This window comes from Dysidea avara, chromosome 7 (genome assembly GCF_963678975.1).
Source record: "Dysidea avara chromosome 7, odDysAvar1.4, whole genome shotgun sequence".
Classification (NCBI taxonomy): domain Eukaryota; kingdom Metazoa; phylum Porifera; class Demospongiae; order Dictyoceratida; family Dysideidae; genus Dysidea; species Dysidea avara.
Window position 1 is genome coordinate 9,225,713 of NC_089278.1, and position 26,318 is coordinate 9,252,030.

A 26,318-nucleotide genomic window follows, 5' to 3' on the forward strand; every position below is an offset into this window, starting at 1 on the left:
ACCCATCCTTACACCTTACACTGACATGGTATAATTATGTTTTATGGACTCAATACAATAATAGGCTACAAGTATTGCTTATACATTCAAAGTGCATATAGAATAATTTCAGTTACAGACATAAAAATTAATGGTACCTATGATATGTACAATTATAAAATGCTACAAGCTGATGATGATTGTTTACGCTTTAACCTGTGCAGGATTGCCAACTTAGCTGCCATCTCAAATACAGTTCGTACACCAATCCTATACTTAGCTGAGCACTCCACAAATCCCATTGCTCCTAATGACTTAGCCATTTCCTCGCCTTCTTCTACAGAAACCATGTTCTTGCTTTCTTTTACAGAAACTAACATGTCTCTCTCTTCTGTCGAGTCTGTGAATTTTAAAATAATTTCTTCACTATTTATCACAGTATTTTCATCAGTAGGTTCTGACTTGATGTGCAGTTCAGATATACTTTCATCATCCAAATTGCTCAAATCTCTTGCATCGCTCTTTGTTCCAACTAGCATTAGTGGTATTCCAGGTGCAAATTTTAACACTTCAGGGTACCAAACTTTTCTAATGTTCTCAAAACTTTGTCGACAGTCAGTTGAGTAGCAAAGAACCGCCACATCAGCTCCTCTGCAAACAGGCTGCCTTAGGCAAGCCAAGTCACTTCTACCCGGACAGTCAACCATAACAAAGTCGGCCATAAAGCATCTACCGATCTGTAATTCCGTCTGGAACATTTTGCTGACTGTTGGTGTATAAACCTCCGAGAATCGATCTCTGCAGTACGCACAAATCAGCGCGCTCTTTCCACAACACATATCCCCAAGTACTACAATTTTTCTTCGTCGTAGCCTGTTCCCCAGGTGCTTGCATTTGCTTAAGTATCTGGGTCTCATTGGCACGAAGTGGGGAACACAGGTACTTTCTACCATTATCGGAATGTCCGTCATGTTTGGCGGCTCGGCGGCTTCACCACTCCCTTGTTTATCAGTAACACCTCTCTATCCGGCGGTTTTCTGACCTAAGAACTAAACCTGTGGTCTTTTATAGCCGAGGTTCAGTAGAAGACAGTGAAACGTGACCGGCCCCACGTCAAATCTTGTGTCACAGTGCAGTCGCAATTCTTAATTTTCGGAGTGCTCTGAGCCACATGGAAAGCCGACCAGCTGTGATCCAGGGTGACGTTGTTTGCAATCTGTTTTAACTGGATACACCACAACTGATGTTTGTATTTATTCGTGATGTATTAAATAGCCGCAGATCGTCACTCTTCGCAAAACAAGACATGGAGTATAAAATACACTGCCCCTAGAGAAATCAATTAATTACGGAGAAGTACGTACAGTCGTCGTTTTGTGACAATGAATTTAGCTAGAGAGGCCAAACTTAAACTAGCTGAAGAAAGAAAAAGATTAACAGAAGTAGCCCAGAGCAAGGTGACCAGTTAAAGGTGTTATGAATAAGCTATGGCATTGTCTATTTAATGACCACCATGACTTTAACGTGCTAATTGGAGTATTGGGGCCAAGTCACCATTAGGTCTAGGATTCTCCTGCACTCTGGTTTGATGTAAGAATTATGACTCCCTGTTAACAAGCTATATATACAGGTCCCTAGTGGGATACTAATAACTATAATATTACACCTATAGTTCACACAGTATCACTGTTAAGTGATTTGATTCTTTGTTTAAATTAACATTTGGCATAGCTGTTCTGTCATGCCTGAGTACATACAAGCACAAGTATAATGAACACACACTAAAAATGATTAATACAAATATATGCACACGTTAGTCAAGTTAAAAGTCTTGGCGAAAGATATGAACTGTCCATGCCTTTGGAATACTTCAAATTGCAAGTTGTTTCACCAGCAAGTAGGAAATCTCACTATGTTCTTACGCTAGAAGACTGTTAGCAAAATATTCCTTACACCAAGTGTTATATGAGTGGCCAAGTATTATTGGAGGCTACAGTTGCAGGCACTGACAGCTAGAATAATGATGGTGAAGTGCTGCCAAGCTACACATCTATTGATTAACCAAGTTCACAGAAGTGCATGATCGAAAATATTTTATACTTAAATCATTTTTAGCTATAAACTGCTTATGGTAACAAGTTGAAAATCATAGTGTACCCATAATATCTCAAACCGTTTGTGGCTGCGAATCAATCAGATATGGTGTGGGAGCCAAACATGCTTTCAACAAATACAAGGATCAAGATTACTCTAATAGAACAGTCACCTTTTGTAGAATGTGCAGCACAACATAATGCAACAAATATAGTGTTCACAAAATAAGCCCCAGTGCCAGTTTGTAGCTTGTTAATTCTAGGAGCAATCTTCAAAATATTTAGGGTGGAAAAGTTGTTAAATCAAAAGTGGTGGCTAAGCAATGGCTGCAGTGACCCAAATAACACTGCATCCATTTCATGGCTACCACTTTTGAATTCGTGGTTTTCCACCATGTATTCATATTGGCAGTGTTGTATAAATAGTATTTCACCTACAGATGGTCTAAAGCAGTGTATAGTACAGTCATTTTGATGAATGTATGGCTTGCACTATACTCTCTGCTAATAGATGAAAACTTATACTCTCTGCTAATAGATGAAAACTATGATATTAAAGTGATATGTTTTAGTAGTGTAAGTCACTACAAACTGATCAACCTGCCATTTATATACACTTTCCTTCGTATATGACAATTCAGAAAGACTTGCCATCTGCACAGTTCTTTGTATCACCAGTTTAATTTAACTTTTATGATCATTGAGGTTTCATGGTAGGACTTCTGAGGGGGCAATGCGCCCTCTGTGTGATGTAGTTTATAAATTCACTTTTGCATGTTAGGGTTGTCAATGTCTCGTTTGGATTCCATCCCACACTTGAAACTAGATTGTCTTCTGTGTGTTCAAAGAACAGTCCATGCAATATACCAAGTGACAGGAGCTTATCTGTGTATGTATTCCATACCTTACATTTATACTTAGTCTTGTAGCCCAACCTGAAAGAGCAAATACTATCTGGTATCAGCTAATAGTATAGTGCCTAAATTATCTCTTACTTTTTGATACGTTTTAGACAGTGACATTGTCTGACTAGTACTCCAAGATCAAACAACATCACCAAATGGCTGTTATGGTACAGGTAGTAAGAGACCACCATGTCTGGGCACCACCTTGACTATATATGTAGTGTAACTTGTCTTGAGTTGTCCTCCTATCCTCTGCCAATAGAGATGTGTAATGGCTGCCAGTACACCCATGTTGATGATCCGGTGAGCAGTGCTAGAAATGACAGGTGTCCATTTTATGACCAATTTTGGTCAGACATATTTTCTGTACATTTACAATGGGTTAGTTTCTCATAGTGAGATGTAGAGAGGTTAAAAAACAGCAACAATGTGCACCCAGTGATATCAGATGTATTAGGAAATATATAATTGTAGGCTAAGTATTATAGTGTTTGTATGGGAACTGTTGTGTAAGTCAAGGCTTTATTCAAAGTGTTAGTTAACACAGTGTGTTTACTCAGTTAGGTACTCTTTCCTCTTAAAAGTATTTGGTAGTATAGATCATATCAACGTGTATACAATACACATCATCTTGTAGGGTAAGAAATGGTTGAAGAGGTCAGAAATTCACAAGGTACAAACACAAGGAGATGATGAAAGTGCATCATCTGTAAGTCACCCACTGCTGTCACCCTCATGTTATACCATCACTCAAACTATTCCAGTCTTCATCATCTGACAGGCCGCCTCCTTTTGAACTGGTAAGACAAGTTGGTTATACCTGTGAAACAAGATATTCAAAGCTGCTAACTGTCTATGGTCTATGCATAGCCCAAGTCATCGTCTAGGTCATCCAGCTTGACTTCTCCTCCTCCTGATACTCCTGAAGAAGATTCAGCACTGTTCTCAATCCCACAAGCTGATGTGAGCTATATAACATCCTTAACTAGCCTAATGGAGTGTAGGCTTCTCTCACTGTAGGTGGTGAGGAGGTTACGTGAGCGTGGAGAGCCAGTGAGACTATTTGGAGAAAGTGACCGTGATAGATCTATTCGACTAAGGTACATTATTTATTAGTTGTGCCTCTTATCAAGAGGCTATGAACTCTCTCGCTGCTATCTTCCCATTGCTTTCTATAGGCAAATTGAAGTGCTAGAACCTGAGATAAACAAAGTACTGTAGCAGTAACTTAGTTCCTAACAATCCTTTATCATCTTGTTTGATGTGTAGGGCTTGAGGAATGATTTTAAGGCTGCTCTAGATAAAATTGAACAAGAGCATTTAGATGAAATGACAAGACAAATGGTAAGTGGCGGTCACATATTGTACCAAAAAGTGACAGACTAGGCAGTTTTAATTGCAATTGTTAGTGAAGTCATGTTAGGTAACATGCTGTGCTGTCTTGTTGATCTTTCACAGGACAAAGACTTTTCAGATCAGTCAGTTAATGTAACTGAACAAGATGATGGGCAGACATGGGACGACATTAAGGTGAGTGCGATTTGTGCATGTGGTGTGACAGTCAACATGGAAACACACTGATGCAGTGAATCCTCATTTTAGTAGTCACATCTTTAGTAAGACCACCTCATTTTGTTCACAGGTCCCAACAAAGTTAATGTGACCACCTCATTATTCAGACCATATTCCTTTACCATATTGTGTATCTTGCAGACAATGGCAGGAAAGCTTGGCCAAAACAAAGAGAAAGATCAAGAGACAATCTTGATAGCCTTAAAGGTATCATTAAAACTATTTCTGTAAAAACCAGTCTTAATATATAGTGTTTCCGTATTCTTATATTTGATTCATGTTCGCTGATACACTAGATAGCCTTAAGATGACAGAGTTTCAAATCACTGCCTTGTTTAATAGCTGTTATGAGAAGCCTATAGTATGACCATTGTAATGTTGTAACCACTTGTATGGTTGAATGTAGTTTCTACTTAATGTATGGGCAAAGAGACTCAACAGCCGACCAGAAAGTGAAAAGAGATCAGCCCAAGTTAGATTGGCAACTTGTGTTGTTACTTGTACAATAGACCTGTTCCTATAGGGTAAACAACAGAGTGCAATATACTCACAAACATCAGATTATTTAAAACCATTGTTTAAACAGCTACGACGAAAGGTGAGAGGTGTGCTTGGAGTGATTACAATTGTATTGTTCATGTTTCAGAGCACACAGCCTGATATCCGAGATGCACTCGCTCGCATAGTCCAACATTTACTACAGAGAGAATATGTCAAGGTAACAGATTGTGGTATTCTGAAAGGATTGTGCTGTCAGCAGATATCTACATGTAGGCTAATGATGCTTACCTACAGATGGCTATCGGTAATGCTCCATGGCCCCTGGGTGTCACCAACGTTGGTATTCATCAGAGAACGGGCAGAGAAAAGATCTTTGCAAAATATGTAGCTCGTATCCTTGACAAGATTTTGTAAAATAGTATAAGAAGCCACAAATCTTTAACTGATTTCTGTAGATGTGTTGAATGATGAGACTCAGAGAAAATACATTCAAGTGAGCAGCGTACGTCCTCCTACAACAATTTTTTTCATTATTATTTACAGGGACTGAAAAGACTAATGACATTTTGCCAACAAGTGTATCCAAATGAACCTTCAAAGTGTGTAGATTACGGTGCTGTAGCAAGATTTTTTTAATTGTACTCCGTGTATATTAGTATACGCAAAAAACCGAACAGTTCTAACTCTTTCGTGTGCTCGTTGCACTCGAGGTGACGATATGTCACGCTTGATCGGAATGGAGTTTGACATGGGCTCGAACACTAACTCGTTCCTGCACATCGGAGACACCATATCGCTCTACGCGGAAGGGGATGTGTCCGGATTTATCAGCACCTTAGGGTATGAACCATTATTTGATTGGTGAAAATGTTTATACTGACGGAAAAATTGTTGTTTGCCACACACTGTTATAAGAAAGAGGATAGGCTGCAACACCTCTCCCTGGAGAGGCTTATATTTAGTTTACCTTATGTCCTCTGTTGCCCCTAATAATGCTCCCTTTAAGAATTGGTTACATTTTACTTTAGTTTGGTTGATGATCGAGTGGTTGTCCAGCCAGATGAAGAACATTCAAATGTTCCTCCTAAGAAGTTTAGAGGTACAGTTATTGTGGAGGTATTCAGATACTAGCTTAGCTATGAAGTATCAACTTGTAATGCTGCAACATTTGATCTGTATTATTTCAAGTTGTTATGCCTCATAGTACCATGTGCAGTGAAACATGAACTAGCTAGTTTGCTGCTGACGTATATTTTACGTATATTATTGTATTTGTAAATATAGTGTTAAGCTTGTCCGGGGTGCATAGCAGTCCGTCTGTGTGTAGTGTCAGTCATCTAGTCCATTCATAGGTCATGTGGGAGAGGCATATTGTTAGTAACTTGAGCATTTTGATGGCATAATTAAATACCATAATAACTTTGTTGTTAACGTATTTCTTTATGATTTTATGTTGATATTTGAGAATTGGTTCTGATTTAATATAATTGTGCATAACTTCTTCCCATATTTTGGCTTCAGCTATGCAGTTTTGAATTTTCTTATAATAGTTTTGTAATGGTCTGTGTAGAGTTGCTGCAATGAATTGTAACAGTACAGAACTGTAGTAGTAGTTCCAGTTCTGTAGGTTCTGAATTTTATGTAGTTGTAATATATTGCATGTGTGTACATGTGTACTCCATCAGAGAATATTAATAAGTTTCAGTGACAACATTCTGACTTCCTATTGTATAGGCTTTACATCTACTTGCAGGTCCCTAGTAGGCTTCTTTTTTTTTTACAAAATAAGAAGGTGAGTGCATTGTGAAAGGAAGTTGGAATTAGGAATTTTGTGAAGAAGCGTAAACAATTGTAACAAAATTTGCTCTTTTCTTTGAGGCCATGAAACCATCTCAGCCATATTTATTGTGTCTGATGGTGACCTTTCATAAACTTTTAGTGTACTATAGGCTTAAAAATAGAAGTGACATGCTTGTATTGTTGTCCTTTAGATTGCCTGTTCAGGGTATTACCAATGCAACACTACTCTGCTCAGATGCAATACAATAAGGCCATCCAGTCTCAGAATGAACCTGCCATGGAGAAGGACAAAATGGCATCAAAGTTTCAGGGAGTTGTGATGCTTAAGCAATTCTCTGTGAGTGCACATGATTGTCACATATGCGCACGCACACATACACACACACACGCACTTCACTGAAACTATAAAGTCAAACAGTACTGCAGAAAAGGTATTTGATTTTTTCTCACAGTATGCAGCTAATATGGAGAAGAAGCAGAACCAGGATGAGATTAGGAAGTTGACGGGAAGTGTTGTACACTATGGGATGGTGATACAGGTGGGTTTGTCTTTGTTGGGCTCATGTGATTGTAGATGCTGTGTACAGCTGCTCCACCTCAAGAGTAACAAGTTCCTTACAGTCAACAAGAAGCTACCTGCTCTGGTGGAACGACAGGCCATGAGGGTGTCTCTGGATGGCCAAGGCACAGAGGTGAGTGCCTCTTGTAAAATGGTTCATATACCACATTTTCTCGTAAAAACTTTCTTCCCAACAGTTTTTACCTAGCCTGTAAATGAATAGGGCATTGAGACTTTGGATGGGTACGAGTGACACCCACCCGGTGTTTAATAGAATTTGAGTTGTGTTAGAATATGCCATTATTGTAACAGTAATCATAGATAACCTTTATACAACATGTAAATACAGTGAAGGCCTAAAATGATTGGCAAACAGTTATATGATAAATCTCTACATGTACGCATACTCGAATGGACTGCTCATGTGATTACTCCTAGTACCTTCCTCCCTCAGATGTTTTGTGAAGAAATAGCAGCAGCAAGAATTAAGGCAACTAAATTAATATCCCAGGCCTATATTTGAGACCAGGCATTTATTTTTCTAAATGTGCTGAAACCCCCCGGCTTATAATGGAGACAAGCATTTACTTTTATTCATAGTACCTTCTTATTGTTGTCAGTTAGTACGTGTAACTTCTGAAACTATAGTTGAATGACTTGTGTGGAAAGACCACTTCTTTTATACTGCTTGCTTCTAAATCCCCCTAGTCTGTATGCTTGTTTAGAGATTCACTGTAGAAAGTTTCCACTATCACTGAGATAGTCTTGAATGATGCTGAAAAACAGTAGTTAATGTATTTTATTGTCTCACAGAATGCCTGGTTCAAGATAATGCCTTTCTACAAATTAAGGTCCAGTGGAGACAAGGTAGAGAAATGTCTTTCCCACTTCCACTAGTCAGCCATTGTTACCACAGGTGGTGGTTGGGGATAAGGTGGTCCTTACTCCAGCAAACGCTCAGCAACCATTACATGTGTCACTGAAGAGTCTGCCAGATACTGATGTGTCACATTACAAAGAGGTGAACTCCAGCTTATATATATAACTCTAAAGACTCCATCCTCTATTTTTTACATGTCTGTATAGGCTTGAGCACTAAAAGTTACATAGTATTCCACCTAGTTACACAAACATTTTTTTATCAGGTCAATGCTATCAGTTGTTCAACATGTTGGAAGATATCATTATTCATGGAATTCAAGGAAGATCGTGATGACATCTTGAAGGGTGTAAGTATTTCCATCATGTGCTTGTTTGCGTGTGCATGTGTGTGTGTGTATGATCTGCTTATTATGTGTGTTGTGTAGGGAGACATTGTACGGTTGTATCATGCTGAGCAGGAGAAATTTCTCACTTGTGATTCCCATCAAGGAGAGATGCATGCATTCCTGCGTACAACAGGACGTACCGCTCGTGGTGATGCCACCAGTTCAAAGGGACTCTGGGAATTGGAGGTGAAAATATGTAGTACTGTTGTACTGTAGCCTGTAAGCACTAAATGATAACAGTCAGCGAACTGTTATTATATCTTTGTTTCTGTTTCCTCTTTAGATTGTCAAAATGGATTCATTCCGTGGTGGTATGGCACGATGGAACAGCATCTTCCGGTTTAAACACCTTGCCAGTGGCTGTTATCTCGCTGCGGCTGAAGATACTGACCCTACCCCTGACTCTAACAGGAACAAGCTTCGTGGGTCTTCAGAGACTGTCTACTACCTTCTGCCCTGTGAGGATGCTGAAGTGAGCATATGGACTTTGTTTGAATTGGAGGCCACTACCATCCAAAGAAGTGATGAGACTGTACCAAGGTAATAACCAACATATGGTGTGTAGTGTGCGTTGCTCCAATAGCTGTTTAAATGGGGACCTGTTGTCAACTGGGGAAGCTGCCTACCCAGCTGTTACATCAATGGGTACCTAGTGTTAACCAGGGAAGCAAATGTGCTGCCCTAGGAGGATTTGCCTGCTGTAACTCAGCACCTGAGTAGCGCACAGGTGTCCCAGTGCTGGTTCACTGGATGACGTGACCGTGCTAATACAGTAGCCAAATGCTTTGCTTTGTGTGCATGCGTGTGTGTGTCTTGTGTACTTGGTGTGAAAGTGAGTGAGTGAAGGGCAAGAAAGAAAGAGGCTCAACAATGTCATCAATAATACTAAACATCTAGGGGCTCTTACGTGCGTTTACATCATCTCTGCACGGACACTTGGATCCATTCTACTTCAATTGCCATTGACAATGAGAAGGATAAACCAGTAATGCACAAGGTGAACATAGTAAATGTCAATGGTATGGATATATTTGTATGTCACATATTACAGCTTGGAACAGCTGCTGTACGTACAGATAAGGAAGCCTTTTGTATCAATCCCGTGCTTGCAACTGAAGTAAGAGATCAAGATTTTGCCAATGATGCTACTGCAGTGATCAAGAAAGCAGCAGAGAAATGGAAAGCAGGCCGAAGCATCACCATCAGTGAGAAAAAGTATGTTAAACATTTGTGAATATATGTACGATGGAATCCCTGAAAGAGGTATATACCCTGGAATTTGTACACATTGATAATCATCATGCAGTGTACCTAGATTTTAGACACTCAAATACCAGGACACCTTCCTAATAAGAACACATTAGTACAGTCCAAAATAGAATGCTTCTGCCATATTGTATGTTTGTTAAATCTACTGCGTGGCTCTCCTAAAGGATGTTGAGAGAGTTGCTGGAAGATCTAATTTTCTTTGTGCTTGGCAAAGAGAGTAGAAGCTGTAAGCCACTGGATGCTACTGGTTCACCAAGCAGAGAACGTCAGAAACTTTGTAGGGAACAAAACATTTTAGCAGAGGTAGGAATCTTGTCCCTTTAAAGTAACTGTTGTAAGTTGTGTACAGTGGGCTACCAAGTTTTCCTCATTTCCATATACAAAGAGGTAGCTTTTTGGCACTGTCATAAATCTCTGGTGCCCTTTTTGTCCACACAAACTAATTTCAATGGTACAAAGATGACTGCTCTATTAGAGTAATTGGTAAATGTACAATTGGTTTGTGTGGTGGGATTTTTAAATAATTTAGTCTATTATATATATATATATATATATATAAGCTTGTAAACTTACAATTATTTAGTGTTTGATCTGCTAAAAGCACCAGGGTTTATTTTTAGATGAGTAGAGAGCTCCTATCTTTGCCTTTCATTTTCATTTTTGTTACAGATTTTTAGTTTACTACGTGCTCCGTTCGCCATTGGAGTTGATGGTAAACAGCTCATGCAGATGTCTGACCTGAGAGATAAGCGATATGAAGCAATACAATATTTGTTCAAGTTGTGTTATCGCTTCATCAAGCATGCCCAAACTAACTATAGGAAGAATCAGGTAATTCTAATTAGCACACACCTGATAATCTTTAACAAATACTTGTACTGTTACAATACATTTGTTTGTAACATTGTTCCACAGGAATATGTAGCCCAGAAGTACTTCATTACAATGCAGAGCATGATAGGGTTTGGGGTGGAGGCTGAAGACACACTAACAGCACTAGTCCATGACAACCACATGTTGTTAGGTAAACACATCAAGAAACCTGAGATACAGATGTACGTGGACTTGCTCAAGGAAAACAGGGAACACAGGTATACCAAACTATTAGAATATGGTCATTTTTGTTTGAGCACATGTATTGTCTGTTATTTCTCTTTGCTAGGTTTTTAAACTACCTTGCTGATCTGTGTGTCTCCAAGGGAACAGCTGTACAGACTATACAGATGATGGTGTGTACCACTGTACTAGATGAGTCCAACGCAAATGTTCTGATGCAGATTGAGTAAGTGTTAACTAAGTGTACAGTGTTCCAGTACACTTGCGTTATGATGACTGCTCTACTAGAGTACTTCACTCATATTGAAGCGTTTAATTACCAACTGACAATAACTTTTATTATTTTGTGTTGTGTTTCAGACAGCACAGCAATGAGGTATCCCTCAAATGGTACCAGGATGAGGAGTGGCAATGCAAGTCACTGACAGCGCTGTCTCAAGGAGCTCTCAATGGAAATGAACAAGACAAGCTAAACCTGGAATACTTCCGGTACATACTGGGGGACGAGAGAGACCCAGGATGCTAAGTTTTTTAGCTGATTTCTTATGTGAATGCTATTTCAGGTGTCAACTTGATCTGTTTTCATGTATGTGTTACGGACGTCAGTATTTGGCCATTCCACCAATCAAAGAGCAGCTACCAATAACATTAGTGCTGCGCTGCATGAAGGACACAACTTTACCAGCGACACTCCGAGCTTCATTCTGTCATATCATGCTCTGTGTCCACCTGGACACTATCCCCAATGAGCTGATCACACCAGTAGAGTTTGCTCGCCTGTGGAATGAGATACCAGAAAAACTCACACAATCGAAATGCTGTTCTTTAGACAAGTAAGTAAGACTGTGTGTGTGATGTGTGTAGCTGCTGTGTTCACTCAGGGAAACAGCAGATTCATCTGAACACAAGATGTCTAATGTGTCAGTTGAAACCTTGACGGTGCAGGAGGAGACGTTATCAAGGAGATCCAGTCTGTCTGACTTCTCTCTGGACCAGAGGTGCAGTTCATTGGTACACCCAAAACAGAACCACTAGTGCACATACACACTACACACAAACTACACATACACGCACACACACACACACACGCAAAAGCGAAAGCAAAAGCAAAGCCTTCAGCTGCCGCTAAGCAGTCACGCTGCCCAGTGACCAGCACTGGGGCACCTGTGCGCTACTCAGATGCTATGAGTCAGCACAGGCATGCCCTCCTGGGGCAGGACTAGTAACCTGCAGGAGGCTGTACCATGTCTCACAGTTGAAGTGTGGGCACCCAAAGTCCCACCTGGACCTTCAACTGCTATATGAGACATGGACAGTTGAGCATTTGCTTTCCCAGTTTACACCAGGTACCCATTGATGTTACAGCTGGGTGGGCTGCTTCCCCAGTTGGCACCGGGTCCCCAGTCTACACACAAACACACACACACAATGCTTTGTCAAGCGTAAAGATTATGTGTAATAAATTTACTGACACAAGGAACACCAGTTTCTCTTAATGCACGCTCAATCTCTGTACTAGTAGTCACTTGTGTACATGTTGCACATGTGATACACATGTGATACACATACAGGTCTGGCAGTGCCAGTACACTAATGAACATGCATGAGAAGCACAAACAACAGCTAGAAGAGGAGAAGAAATGTTGGAAGGAGACAATTATATTTGTAGAGAGCTACCTCAATGTACCACAAGTGTGGAACTTCTCCAGTGAAGAGCAGAACACCTTGACCAAAGAGGTAGTGACTGTCATGTTGGGGTGTGTTGATGATGTATTGCATTCATAGGTGGTAAACCTTGCGAAATCCTTGGTATATTTTGGGTTTTACAACTTCCAAAATCTTCTACAACTGACTAAAGTGTTACTGTCCATGCTGGATTGTAAGAACCCACAGACTCACACTTCGTTTGGGTTTGGACCTAACAGAGGTGAAAGTTGTGTGTATGTGTGTGTGTGTGTTACAAGTTGTTGTTTGTATTTATCCAGGTGGCATGCATAAGCCAAGTCTTGGTGGTGTAATTGGGCAGTCTACCCTTGGCTCTATCATGACGACAGCAATGGGACCACTCACTCCACTATTCCAGCACAGTTTTCTTGCCCCGCGTAACCCAAATATGACAGACTACAACAGTCCAGAGAGCTCCCACATGGATGTCATGAACACAAAGATAAAGATTATTGATATATTGCAGTTTATTATGGATTTGAGATTAGATATGAGAATCACTAATCTACTAGTCATCTACAAGCAGCATTATTCTGAATGTGCTGAAAGCGGAAGCAGTTTGTTAGGTACATAGAAACCACTGAGAAAAACCTTTCTCATCATTATCAAGCACTTTCAATATCCTCCAATTGTAGAAGCATTTGAAAGTACTTAAGTATAGTACAGTGGACCCTCGGTTATCCAAACCCCAATGTTTCCCAGGTAATGGTAAAAGTGTTCAGATAAGTGAATTGGTTGGGTATAACTGAAGCCCATACATTTAGATACAAGGCTCTGTTGAAACTCTAATAGAACATACACCTGTACTCAGAATTCTCTAATAGAACAGTCATTCCAAATAAATGACAATGTAAATAAATGAGGGTCAGACAAGTATTGTGTCTGAAATGTCAGATACAAGCACCTCATCTGAAGTTCAACTCTTTTTTCTGGAATTTTGACATCCAGCTAAAATTAAGGGAGTAAGTGCCCCATGCATTTAGTTGCTGTACTTGCCTAAGTGTTTACTGTGCAGACATTTTTGTTTGTTTAGTTGGTTATTTAAGAATGCATTATATGTAGGTGTGCATGCGTGTGCGTGTTGCAATGTGAGTTGTTGATTGTTTCTTATAGGTAGATCATTCTCTCACATTGACCCTAGCTTTGTCGTGTCTGAATTTGAGAAGAAATTTCAAGGAGGGTAGGTTTACTCGTATTGCTAGTAGACCAATCCTGCTGAACTTTTTTCCATTGCAGTGATGAAGAAGAGATGGCACTAGATGATGAACAGGGTCGAATGTTCCTGCGTGTTTTGTTGCAACTGGGCATGTCTAATCATCCCCCATTGGTCTCCAAGTCACTGAGACTGCTGATGAGACACTTCAGTCAACGACAAGAAGTAGTGGATGGGTTCAAACAGGTACCTTGATTGTTGAGTCTTGTGACACTCATTTTCTCCACAACTCAGCACTGTTTCTTGCTCATTCTTTCAACTGTAGGAAGTGTCGCATAACCCAATAACAACTTACTTAGCAAAGGAAAACTATTGATTTGTCACACAATAACTAGAGGTTTAAGTCATTTTATTGGAGGGTTATAGTAGTAAAACAAGGGAGGTCAGGTGGACACTTAATTCCTATACTTCAGTCTATGTAATATATAGTATAGCTGCAGATATAGACAAGCTCCCTTGTTTCACTACTCTTATTTCTATGATCCGTCATCCCAAATTTAAAATTCCCATTGTTCTTGTTTGTTTATCTCTTTGTAATTGGTGAACCTGTGTGTACCGCATATAAAGAAGCAATGGTGCTACATAATTTAGCTCTGAACATACACCCCCAACAAGTGAAGAGGCCATTACATTTCATTTTGAGCTATGTTCAGCCTGTTACACGGTGTTTCAAACAAAGAACGGTACGAGAAATGTCTATGCAATCAATCCAATCACTATGAAAATACAGACGAAAAGCGATAACCGTGATAGCTAGCCAACACAGCAACAGGGAAGCCATAATGCACTACTGCGAATCAGTGAAAAAATTGAACACAAAGGAAGACAAAGGTCAATTCAGGATGCGTGCATAGTGCAGTATGCCTAAAGGAACCTAGCAGTAAAAAAATAATAATCCTAGTCTGTAGCCTAAGCTGTTGTCTTGCCTGAATGCGTTAGTTAGTTGGTCAGAAGGAAATTATCACTAAACAAGTTGATGTTGTGCTACTTCTAAAAACCAGGCGCCATGCAGCTAGCTAACTCATCTGGAATTAACCAAATAGGTTTTTGGTTGTGCAATAATACATAATTAATTCTCATATTTTGTAATTCATGAAATTTCCATAATTCTTCAATTTCATTGCTATGCACTGCTAAGGAAGCACTTGTTAAACAAACCGCTTTTAACAACATTATGCACAGAAGTATCTTCTAAACTGTTTTATAGTTTGACTTGTGTTTTTTCCCACAAATTCTCTCGACAAAGCCTCAGAGTTGCTCTTCATTTTCGTTCACATACATAGGGGATACGCCCCCTTCCCAACTCGGAGGGATAGGCTATTCCTGGTAGTCTATATGAGGCTAGCACTGTTGTTTCTCATTTGTTAAACGCCTGTAAAACCTGAAGGGAAGGTAATTCACAAAGTCTGAGGAGAGTCGCCACACCCGTATTTCAGACCGCCAAAAAGAAACCACCTCAGAGCAAAGTTTACCTGTGCAGAAGTTTAGTACAGTCTTCATTTTGCTTTTATTTCTTACGTAAAAGCTGCTTTTACCATTTAATAATTTTGCTCACGTGGGTGTGTACGAACAAACAGAGATAGGTACACACACACACACACACACACACACACACACACACACACACACACACACACACACACACACACACACACACACACACACACACACACACACACACACACACACACACACACACACACACACACACACACACACTTTTAGAAAAACAATTTCATGCATACGCCTGGTTTAAAAAACATCGTACGAAGTTATTGGAAGCATGTTAGGTAACTTTTGGTCTTGGTTATACTTCACCAATACTGCCAAGATGCTGTGAAGGTAAATTGTGAGGCTGGTTACTGGTCAATATTATGTGCAAACCTCTCATGATTCCTACAGTACTACTATACTGTGTGATATTGCAGTCATGGACAGATGTTGAGGGTTGTTATGTTTGTTCATTTTTACCCACAGGTGCAGCTACTGGTGTCCAGTCGAGATGTTGACAATTACAAACGCATCAAAGCTTATCTAGAGCAGCTAAAGCAACTCGTTGAGGAGTCAGAGCTCTGGGTACAGAAATCTTCACAGCCCGATACTAAGAGCACCAAGGTAGTATATTAATTGTAGAGAGTGCAACCATATTGGATTACGTCCTCAATAGTACTAAGGTTTAATGCAGATAAAGAGATAAAATAATTGACTTGAAATATAACATATTTTACACAGAAAATGTAGTACTAGTGTGCCTCTGGTGTATGATACAAAAATCTCTTCATCAGTACCCTGTATATGTTTTCTTTAATCTTATCTTTCAAATTATTTATATGTGTAATCCAAATCTTTTTGCCTTAGTGATATCAAGAGTACATAATAATAACTTACTCTCTATATTATGTACTCTTGGTGATATGATGTTGCTATACACGTGACTGTGTTGTGTTTGTGTGCATTATACGTTCTGTGAACCAGTTTACTTACAAATATTTTTTTGCTTCAAATGTCATGCCAATTGCCATTGTATGCACAACACTGTCCCTCCAAACTTTAACCTTCTTCTCCTTAGTTGAACTACCTTCATTGTGTTGTGTGTTGTGTCTTGCTAGCGTAAGCAGAGTATGGCTGGTGGTGACATGGCCCAGGATGTACGTAATGCAGCTATAACTCTTAATGCGATTTCCTCACGTAGTACCAAGACCAAAAACAACAAGGTGTTATATGTTTGTCTTACTTACTGTTTGCATTGTATAACATTACAGAAGCAACCTCTGCGAGCGAGACTATCAAGTGACGCTGGATTACATGATGAACGCAACGAGAGAGAAAATGCTGCAAAGTATGATAGTGTCCAGACGGTATGGTTTGTTGTATTTGTAGCACACTACTAAATGTTATTCTCCTTGTGCTAACAGCTGTTGGAAGATTTAATCCAGTTGTGTAGCGAAGAGAATTGTGAGCATGAACAACGACTCCTGAATAACATGGGTGTTCACAATGTTGTACTGGATCTCCTACAAATACCTTACCAGAAGGTTAGTGTGCGTGCATGCGTGCATGTCCCAACATACACACTGCACACAAAGCAAGGCCTTCATATCTCAACCATGAACTTGTGTGTGTGCACACACACACACACACACACACACACACACACACACACACACACACACACACACACACACACACACACACACACGCACACACACGCACACACACAGAACAGCAGAAGGTTAGTGTGCGTGCATGCGTGCATGTCCCAACATACACACTGCACACAAAGCAAGGCCTTCATATCTCAACCATGAACTTGTGTGTGTGCGCACACACACACACACACACACACACACACACACACACACACACACACACACACACACACACACACACACACACACACACACACACACACACACACACACACACACACATGCACACACACACATGCACACACGCACACACACAGAACAGTAGCTCCCTGAAGTTACATTTTTAAACACATGAGAGGTTGTATATTGTTATCCAACTGATTACTACTGTCTAGGACGATCGTCGCATGTGTAAGATAATGCAGTTGGCACATGAGTTCCTACAGAAATTCTGCTACAAAAATGAAACCAACCAGAACTTGCTCCACCGACACCTCGAGCTGTTCCTGTTATCAGGAGACAATGTATGTACTGCACTGTCTGCACAACTTGATAATGTAACTTGACCCACTCCAGTACAGTATTAAATTTCTGTACCTTTTTAACTTTTAATTTTTTTTGATATGATGATTCTCCAGCTTTCAGTATGGTTTACAGCTAGTATATCTGATATTCCTTTATACCTGTATTAATTTGTATTTATTTCTTTGTTGATTGGTATCTCTTTTCTGTAGCTGCTTGAGGCAGATACACTGACTGCCGTTTTTAAAGGCAATGCTACCCTGTGTCACAGAGTGTCAGAGTCCACCATTCAACATTTCATACACAGCATCAGAGAGTCTCGGCACGTCAAGTACCTGACCTTCCTGCAGACAATAGTAAAGTGCGACTCGTATATCAAAAGGACCCAAGATCTGGTGATGCGTGAGGTGAGCCCTGGTTCTGCCTCTGTAGTTTTCTTAATTGTGATAGTTCCAATTTCTTAAGACCATCTCTTTGTAGTGATCATTGAAAAGTAGGTCCCTAAAGTGTACTTCATCACTTCATTAATAAGACCACCTCATTTGGAAGGAGACCCTATTAATACCTTCTTTGTATCATTCTTTGCTTAGCTGGTTGATGCTGGAGATGATGTACTACTATTGTACAGCGAGCAAACGTTACCGCAACTTGTCCAACTGATGAAGTCAAGCCGTATGAAGAGTGACAAGGCTGGGGAGTTAGCCTATCACATTGGACTGATAGACTTATTGACGCTGTGCACAGAAGGGAAGAATGTGTTCACTGAAATAAAGTGTCACTCACTTGTCCCATTGGATGATATACTACTAATAGTCACTCATCAGGATTGTATACCAGAGGTGTGTGTGCGTGTGTGTTTGTTTGCATGCGTGTGTGCATGCACCAATTTGTTCTTAGCTACCAGATTATTGACAATACAGTGTCAGTGTTATGGCACTCTGGAGTAATTACATGGTCCCCTTCCTCTCAAGCACATATATACACACACATTTTCTTTATCGTATAACCAATATTATTTACTTGAAGGCAGAAAGATGGACTTTCTCATCTTCTCTTATCTGTTAACTACCTTTGTAGCTGACACACTATTAGCTAACACCCACTTTGTTTCTTCTTGGGGAGGTGGGGGGGGAATGTAATCCAGTACTTTGAAGATCATTACACAGATACTGCCAAATCCTGTAACAGTGTTTAATGAGCTGGGTGATAATGGCACTTCATTGGCCCAACAGGAACACAAAATCGCTCCACCTCCAAAATACATGAAGTTCAGCTTTTAACTAAACTTAAAGTGCCAGTGATATACTACCAGTGTGTAGTCAAAGAACCGGATGAGCCATTTTTGCTCATAGTTAAATTGATGCCAAAAACTTTGACTGGTCAAGTGAAGCAGCTAAGGTCTTGCTCAACATTCGTTTGTTCTAAATTTAAACAGCACTTCTTGCTTATACACCACACGATAAACCACACACACACATGCACACATTCAAAGTTACAAGAAACTTGATACTCTAGTACAAGGAAAGGTGTAGTGTAGCTGCTTACATTACAGTCATTGTTAGTTTACATAGCACCCACATGTATAATGTACACTTGTGTGTGTGGGCTTTTGCACTTCTCTTGCATGGTGAGCTAACATTATCGTTGTACAGGTGAAGAATGCATACGTACAGTTTTTGATGCATGCATACATCGACACTGACGTGGAGTTAAGGGAGGTGTACAGTAAGGACACGATGTGGGAATTGTTTGAGAATTTCCTACCTGACATCTCTACGGTAAGTATTGTACACACAGTACACACAATTTATCTTACTTACACTCCACAGGTAAAAAACAGATATGCTGATCCAGTTCTCAAGACATATGTATTTGAAACCATTCTCAAAACCATCACAATGTTCTTCACCTCTAATTTCTTCGAATCCTACATCACAGCTGAGCGACTGCAGGTGTGTGTCAGTCTCACATGCTATTGTGTATACAATGCTTTCAAGATACTTGGTGTCAATTCATCATTGTATGTTTACTTTGTCATCCTGTGCAGCGTCATGAAGAAATTTTTGTACTGCTACTGCGACACTTGCACCACCTATCATCAGCATTTACTGGAGTTGAAAGGAATGAGCTAGATAATTGTAACAAACTGCTTAGGGAAATTGGTAAGCTGACGTGCTCTGCTTGTGTTTTGTGTTGCAATTGCTACTTCCACATTCAAGCTAAAAAGAAAGACATTGCAATACCATTTGATCTGGAGCATTTGATGGATGAGCATAAAATTACTCGAATTTCTCTACAGGCTAGTAGTGTCTGGCTGAATGCTGCAAAGCAGAAGAAAGCTAAAAAGGGACTGCTAGAGAAGCGTCGTACTGCTGTGTTTGTCGTACAAGAAACAGATCATAGCCGAGAAATCATCAGCAGCTTACAAGTAAGTGATGTAAGCATAGTTTTGCAATCCCTTCTTCTTTGTGTGCACAGAAAATCATGGAAGAGCTAAGCTGTTACTCAAAACCTTTAGTAGTGGCAGAAGAGACTTTGATGATCAACATTTTGTACAGTCCTGAACTGTTGTTTCCACCTCGTACACATGCCTATGCCAAATTGAATGAGTTCAGCTTTTTAAAAGGGTAAAGAATGTTTAAGTATTTGTGTAGATTATGGTGTTTTTGGCAGTCTGGTTTTACAGATGGAAGAGGGAGCGTTCGCTTCTGATGAAGATCTTATTCTCATGCTGTTAAACAACTTCAGAAAGATGATGCAGCCCCTCACAATGGAACCCAATGTATGGGACACACTTTATATGCACGTTATTTATAACTGTTGCAGGCGGTGATGCTGCGGACTAAACTGCTACAACGTTACTTTTTACCCAACCATGAGGCGATCAATCCTACAACAGAAGATGCAGAAGCTTTGCGTAAGTTGTACATATAGTTATTCCTCACAATGGTGTATGCCTACCAATACATACCCCTTGTGTGTGGATTACCTGGTTGTTCTCTCTATTAGCTGTGTCAATTGGCCACCTCAATGTCACACTGGAGGATGTACAGTGCCAGTTAAACTCCAGCAGTGCTTCTCACCTCATCATTGCTCTAGTGTGCAGCGGTCAATACACGTTGTCCCTGGATGTATTTATAGCCATTATGAAACTGGCTAATGCTCTACTAGATGAAGGAAACACTACTGTACAGGTGGGAGCAACAGTTGCAGCCTCTTTGTGTAATTAATTGTTGTCATTCTGTAACAGGAGACCTTCCTGCAGGAGCTGTGCAAACCAGAGTCTGAAAAATTCTTTTACTGGCTGCACTCACACATCGAAGATGCAGAAGCCGAACTGCGTAATAGTCATGTTGGCCTCTTAAATGAACAGTCTAACTTTGGTGATAAGACGATAATGGACAAATCCGTACAGGTATAGAATTTCAACTAATAAGACTTGTTTCATGGCTGCTTTTGTGTGCAGGAAGCTATTCAACATATCGGAGAAGTTACAGGTGCTACGAAGGACACAAGAACATCAATTTCTGTAGCTCCCCTGTCTCCAGAGGCAAGCAGTGCCAGTATGGACTTTGGTCCGGAAGTTAAGTGTATGGATGACATTTTGCGTTTTCTTCAATTACTTTGCGAGAATCACAATTCTGCACTACAAGTATGTGGTGAAGCCAAAATCTTACATAGCATGTGCTTGTACATCCTTTTAGAATTACTTGAGAAAACAAGAGTTTAGTAAAACGAACTACAATCTTGTTCTGGAGACTTTGCAGTTTCTGGAGTGCATTTGTGGTGGCACCAGCGCTGGCCTTGGACTATTGGGGCTGTACGTTAACAAGAAGAATGCCTTCTTGGTGGAGCAGTGCCTCATTACTCTCACAGAATACTGCCAAGGGCCATGCCATGAAAATCAGGTACATACCCTTCATCTATTGTGTTAACCGTAGTGATCTATTGAACAGAAATGTATTGCATCTCATGAGTCTAATGGGATAGACATCATTGTTGATTTAGTCAAGGGTGATGTTAAGCTGATCGGCGACGAGCACAATGAGATTGCAATGAAACTAAAGGTGATTAAGAAGAGTTATATTGCCAGCTGTTGTCAACAAAGTGTTTGTATGGGACAGTGTGAAGCAGCAAAGACTTTACTGGCTGTCATGGAGAGTCGGGCAGACAGTGAAATGGCAGACAGGATTCTGCTTAAGATGAACCAACCTACTCAGTTGGTGGGTACACATACTACTAGCTGTGTTGTTATGACTACCCACAGTTGGATGTGTGTGCACGACTGTATGATGAAGACCCCAGTACCAAGAGTGGGGAGGACCAAGCGGATTACTGGAAAGATGAAAAAAGACCTAAAGCCGTAGGCCACAACATTTTCATCCTTGCCAAACAGGTAATACATGATGGCTGTCTTTTTATTTATTATTTTTTACTTTTTTTGTCATATTACTAGCTCTCCCAGCACAACAGAGAACTACACACAACTCTGATGACCCCTAAAAATCTTGATGACAATCCTGCTTTAAAGTTTTATGAAGACCACACAGCTCAGATTGAGGTTTTGCCATCTTTACTACAGTGCTTTCTGTACATTGTGTATTTAGGTTGTTCGTGAAGACAATAGTATTGAAAAAATAATATTTCCAGTTCCATTGGTTTGTAAAAATCTTTCTCTTGACACCCAACAACGAGTGTTGCACACTACGAAAAGAGACGAAAAAGGCAGTAAGGTACGTAGTTACTAGTCTGGTTTATACGTTGTCACAATTCTTGTGTTAAAATTGTATGTGTAGATTGAAGAGTTCTTCAAAGTGTATCGGGATCTCTACGATGAAATGTTGATTCACAGTTTTATCAGCAGTAAGTTGTCATGGCATGTGCGTTGGTCGGTCTCACATCTTATTGCTTACAGAGTATGGATGGCAGTCATACCTGACTAAACAAATATCAAGATGGTCAACAATCTCCTTTTACCTGGCTGTGATAATAAACTTTCTTGTGGCTCTGTTCTATCCCTTTGATAAGGGATCCAAATTGATAGGTAAGCACACAACACACACACAACACACACACAGATTCACACCTTATTACATTTTTCCTATTCTACAGATGGTGTAACTATGCACACTTCCATTATCATTTGGATGTTGCTGTTGACAACACTGGCAGTAATAATACTACTCCAGAGACCACTGCGTCCTCTTTTTTTCGCTATTACTATTTTATCAATTGCTCGATGCATTATAACACTGGGGATTCAACCCACTTTATCACTACTTGGCTTTATACAAGTTAGTAGTACGTATGTAACTGTATTGAGGTGAAACAAACCTCTTACGTCCATTTTGCTTTACATCTAGTCGACAGTATTCTATTGCTCAGTTTATGTTATGAAATGTACTGAACTAAAACTTAATGGCCTATTTAAATAATGTAAACAAAGTTATAGTCAACTTTGTATGATACAAACACCTCCAAGTAATAAGTTCTATGTTAGTATGTCTAATGGTTACAGTAGATGACTGATACTTTCAATTTTCCCATCTAGGTTATCAACAAGATAGTATCACTTGTCAGTGTGCTCAGCAGTAAAGGATGCTTCATTGAGAGTCACATGCACTTCCACAAAAATTCTAAGCCACTTTGGAAGGATGTTGATGTTATGTACAACTCTGCATATTTTCTGTTCTGTGTGTTAGGCTGGCTGGTCCATCCATTCCTCTACTCCATACTAGTAAGCTTTGTCTACAACATGTTAATGGCTTATGTTTGTTTTTATCTTCCCACCTTTTAGTTATTTGACTTAGTTTATCGTGAGGAGACTTTACAGAATGTGATAAAGAGTGTCACAAAGAACTATCAGTCATTGTTGTTGACCGGGATATTGGCGTTCATTCTCATCTATCTCTTCTCCATCATTGGGTTCCTCTTCTTCAGTCAAGACTTCCTTCTCGAGAGCAATCCCTACCACTTGTTGGAAGAGAGCTTCTCAGGTAGCTGTCTGACTGACGGTAGTTGTATCGATGAGGATCAATGGCCAACAAGAAGAGAAGCATCTTGTGAGACGCTCTTGATGTGTATCGTTACTACACTGAAGGAGGGTATCCGTAATGGAGGTGGAATTGGAGATGTGCTGAGAAAACCATCAAGCAGTGTAAGAGCAGCAGCAGCATCCATTAAAGTTTAATGGTGATAAATGATAACATGTTAAGTAGGAGCTGGTCATTGTATTGCTAGCATTTAGAACTTTCATAACATTATTTGGTTTCATCATTTACATTTCTATGTAGTAGGATGTTTACATTAGCACCTATTGTATGTCATCTGATGCTATTTCTGTTACAGGATCCACTGTTTGTTGGCAGAGTTTTCTTTGACCTGTTATACTTCTTCTTCATAATCATCATCGTTCTGAATCTCATCCTTGGTGTGATCATCGACACTTTTGCCGCCCTCAGAAGTGAGAAACAAGAAAAGGAAGACATCTTAAACAACAGCTGCTTCATATGTGGTAAGATGGTGAAAAAAATTACACACAGTTAGTAGGCATGCTGGCCTGTGTACAATAACCAGGGATAGTTTTACACAATGTTTATTAGATAGTCTTGTCCAATGGTAAGCAGACCACATCATAGTAGCTGTTGATGGTATACTATAATTTTATTTTGAGCTGCATTCATACAAATGCATGGTTAATTACCTTTTCACGCTCTAGCCACATTTGGTCATGGAGCAACACTGATTTGGGTTAACACAATTGACACATGTAGATAATAAAACAACTTTAAACAAGTCCAGTATATTGCATGTCTAATGTCTGTCCGTCTGTGTGTGCGTGTAGGATTAAAGAGGTCAGACTTTGATAACAAACAAGTAACATTCAAAGAGCATGTCCATCGAGAACATTCAATGTGGAATTACCTTTACTTCTTTGTGCTTTTGGAAGAGAAACTACACACAGAACTTACGGGACCAGAAAGTTATGTCAGAGAGCTTATCAAGGTAAGTTGCTGTGAACTGTTTATTGGTGATAACCAGTGCATGGTTATAGAATACATCAACTCATTGGTTCCCCAGAAGAAGGGCAATGTCTTTAGCAACTGAGGAAGTTGACTCAGAACAAAACGGCCTACTAAGTCTTCAGCAGCGACTTGATAAAACAAATGAATTGGTCGGCACTTTGACCAAACAACTGGCATACATGAAAGAATCTGTAAGTTGTGAACATAGTTATAACTAGATTCCATATTTCCTCCCTAAAAGATGGCTGAGCAGCGGAAGAAACAACAACGCAGTCGATTACACACATTACCACATACCAAGCTACAACACATGCAATCTGTTGGCTATTAGAAATCACAATCCCTACAGTAAAAACACCTTCTTATTTTTCTTTTTTTACAGTTGTTAATGAGATACGTACAATGTATTCAAATTAATATTTTCTGTACAAACTTAGTATTTTTGCTGTGATATATATTTTATTATGTGTAATGAAAAATTTGACATTAATTGCCTTGCATTCCAACATTATCTGAATGAAATAGTTCTAGTTCTCCTGAAGTTGGAATAAGATCTATCTTACCAATGCTAGGCAAACACTTTTTTCTGTAAGACAGACATTACCATATATGTGTGGTAATATGACTTGTACATGTGCAACTCACTCTAACAGGAAAGCCTCTAAGTCTTCAACACAGAAATTTTTATCACTCCCTCTGAGTGTTTCGGTAATTTTGACAAAATTGCCCAATAGGTTACCTCCCTTGTACACTAAAATAGTTGGTATTCCATGGGCCATAAAATCATCACTCATTTGAACCTTGTGAGCCTGTACACGGACAAACTTCACCTGATAATATATGGAGTTAAATCAACAATACACTGATGTATTTTCTTACAGTGGGATAATTTCTAGCTAGTTGGGCAAGACACTGGTTAACTTGTTGTGAATCCTCACAATGCTAGCCGTGAAAAACAAAGGCATTCAAAAATGTGTGGCTATTTAAACAAAAGTTCTCACTTCCTCATAGATGCTGATAACAACAAAAATGTCCGGCGACTCTTTATCAATTGTCTCTGCATACTTGTCTCCACGAATCTCCATTAGGTGGCCAAAGAAATGTCTGACCCAATATATAATATAATTACCTTTCATATGATAATGAGTAATTGTGTTACCTTTTCTGTAGCATTGCTTGTTCCTTTAGTTCCATAAACTTCTGTGCCCTATACTGCGCGAGAAACTGTGACGTTCCATGGTCCTTCGGAGACGTCTCTCGTTTCTAGTTATTAAGTACACAATACTAGTTAGCAGTGAAGTCGACCACTTAGACCAGGTATTATCACCTCTTGCTTAAAATTCACTGCCTGTTTTTTCATCATCTCTGATATCTCTCTCTGCTTTTGCTCACGCTGTTCTGCCTTTTCCGCTTGATGGTGAGAAAAATCCGTGAGGACACCTTTAGGCCCAGTGTTGGTGGACTATAGGCACGTGTGAAAGATAATTTACACTAGAAACACATGATTTATCAGGTACGGTAAACTAACAAGGGGTCCATCAGCTGAATCTTGTGATTCTGATCCAGGTACGACATATTTAGCGCTGCTGGCCATTTCCAGATGTAGAGAGGGAGTGTCTATAATCATCGTATAACTTAGTATAACTTAGTGTCGGACGTGCACACAAAACAATGACGGCCTC

General features: G+C 39.8%; 4 protein-coding genes across 5 annotated transcripts; 2 read left to right on the forward strand and 2 right to left on the reverse strand.

Moving 5' to 3' along the window:
- Window positions 1-26: 26 nt before the first annotated feature.
- LOC136259588 (rho-related GTP-binding protein RhoA-B-like) lies at window positions 27-1,279 on the reverse strand. Its single transcript, XM_066053066.1, has one exon. It carries the CDS (start codon window positions 948-950, stop codon window positions 153-155), a length of 798 nt encoding a protein of 265 aa, XP_065909138.1. The 5' UTR covers window positions 951-1,279; the 3' UTR covers window positions 27-152.
- On the forward strand, window positions 1,226-5,724 carry LOC136259587 (pre-mRNA-splicing factor 18-like). The gene is made up of 15 exons (XM_066053065.1): window positions 1,226-1,436; window positions 3,615-3,686; window positions 3,742-3,777; window positions 3,848-3,940; window positions 3,998-4,077; window positions 4,156-4,189; window positions 4,247-4,321; window positions 4,436-4,507; window positions 4,691-4,756; window positions 4,956-5,021; window positions 5,073-5,147; window positions 5,196-5,267; window positions 5,324-5,441; window positions 5,506-5,543; window positions 5,594-5,724. The coding sequence occupies exons 1-15, from the start codon at window positions 1,362-1,364 to the stop codon at window positions 5,684-5,686; spliced, it is 1,065 nt and encodes a 354-aa protein (XP_065909137.1). The 5' UTR covers window positions 1,226-1,361; the 3' UTR covers window positions 5,687-5,724.
- A 30-nt stretch (window positions 5,725-5,754) lies between these two features.
- LOC136259578 (inositol 1,4,5-trisphosphate-gated calcium channel ITPR1-like) lies at window positions 5,755-25,126 on the forward strand. Of its 2 annotated transcripts, XM_066053053.1 has the most exons (56): window positions 5,755-5,890; window positions 6,079-6,149; window positions 7,042-7,187; window positions 7,303-7,389; window positions 7,438-7,542; window positions 8,223-8,276; window positions 8,326-8,430; window positions 8,555-8,638; window positions 8,717-8,863; window positions 8,961-9,217; window positions 9,575-9,674; window positions 9,729-9,892; window positions 10,111-10,249; window positions 10,616-10,777; window positions 10,862-11,037; window positions 11,109-11,228; window positions 11,363-11,491; window positions 11,566-11,835; window positions 11,884-12,000; window positions 12,574-12,739; window positions 12,788-12,929; window positions 12,988-13,293; window positions 13,841-13,907; window positions 13,964-14,126; window positions 15,918-16,055; window positions 16,550-16,654; window positions 16,703-16,798; window positions 16,856-16,975; window positions 17,485-17,613; window positions 17,824-18,018; window positions 18,202-18,450; window positions 19,264-19,389; window positions 19,441-19,563; window positions 19,659-19,773; window positions 19,831-20,039; window positions 20,090-20,238; window positions 20,285-20,393; window positions 20,438-20,528; window positions 20,621-20,805; window positions 20,862-21,026; window positions 21,078-21,263; window positions 21,316-21,519; window positions 21,568-21,678; window positions 21,736-21,834; window positions 21,879-22,007; window positions 22,068-22,172; window positions 22,219-22,344; window positions 22,408-22,474; window positions 22,527-22,655; window positions 22,724-22,905; window positions 23,163-23,348; window positions 23,409-23,768; window positions 23,960-24,125; window positions 24,456-24,616; window positions 24,666-24,827; window positions 24,878-25,126. In XM_066053053.1, exons 1-56 carry the CDS (start codon window positions 5,769-5,771, stop codon window positions 24,965-24,967), a joined length of 8,166 nt encoding a protein of 2,721 aa, XP_065909125.1. In that variant the 5' UTR covers window positions 5,755-5,768; the 3' UTR covers window positions 24,968-25,126. The 2 variants fall into 2 exon arrangements, with proteins under 2 accessions (XP_065909125.1, XP_065909127.1); XM_066053055.1 differs by lacking the exon at window positions 16,550-16,654.
- LOC136259589 (phosducin-like protein) lies at window positions 25,076-26,318 on the reverse strand. Its single transcript, XM_066053067.1, has 7 exons — window positions 26,165-26,318; window positions 25,964-26,098; window positions 25,796-25,899; window positions 25,638-25,740; window positions 25,516-25,578; window positions 25,282-25,466; window positions 25,076-25,222 (listed from the first exon to the last, which is right to left on the reverse strand). Exons 1-7 carry the CDS (start codon window positions 26,261-26,263, stop codon window positions 25,123-25,125), a joined length of 789 nt encoding a protein of 262 aa, XP_065909139.1. The 5' UTR covers window positions 26,264-26,318; the 3' UTR covers window positions 25,076-25,122.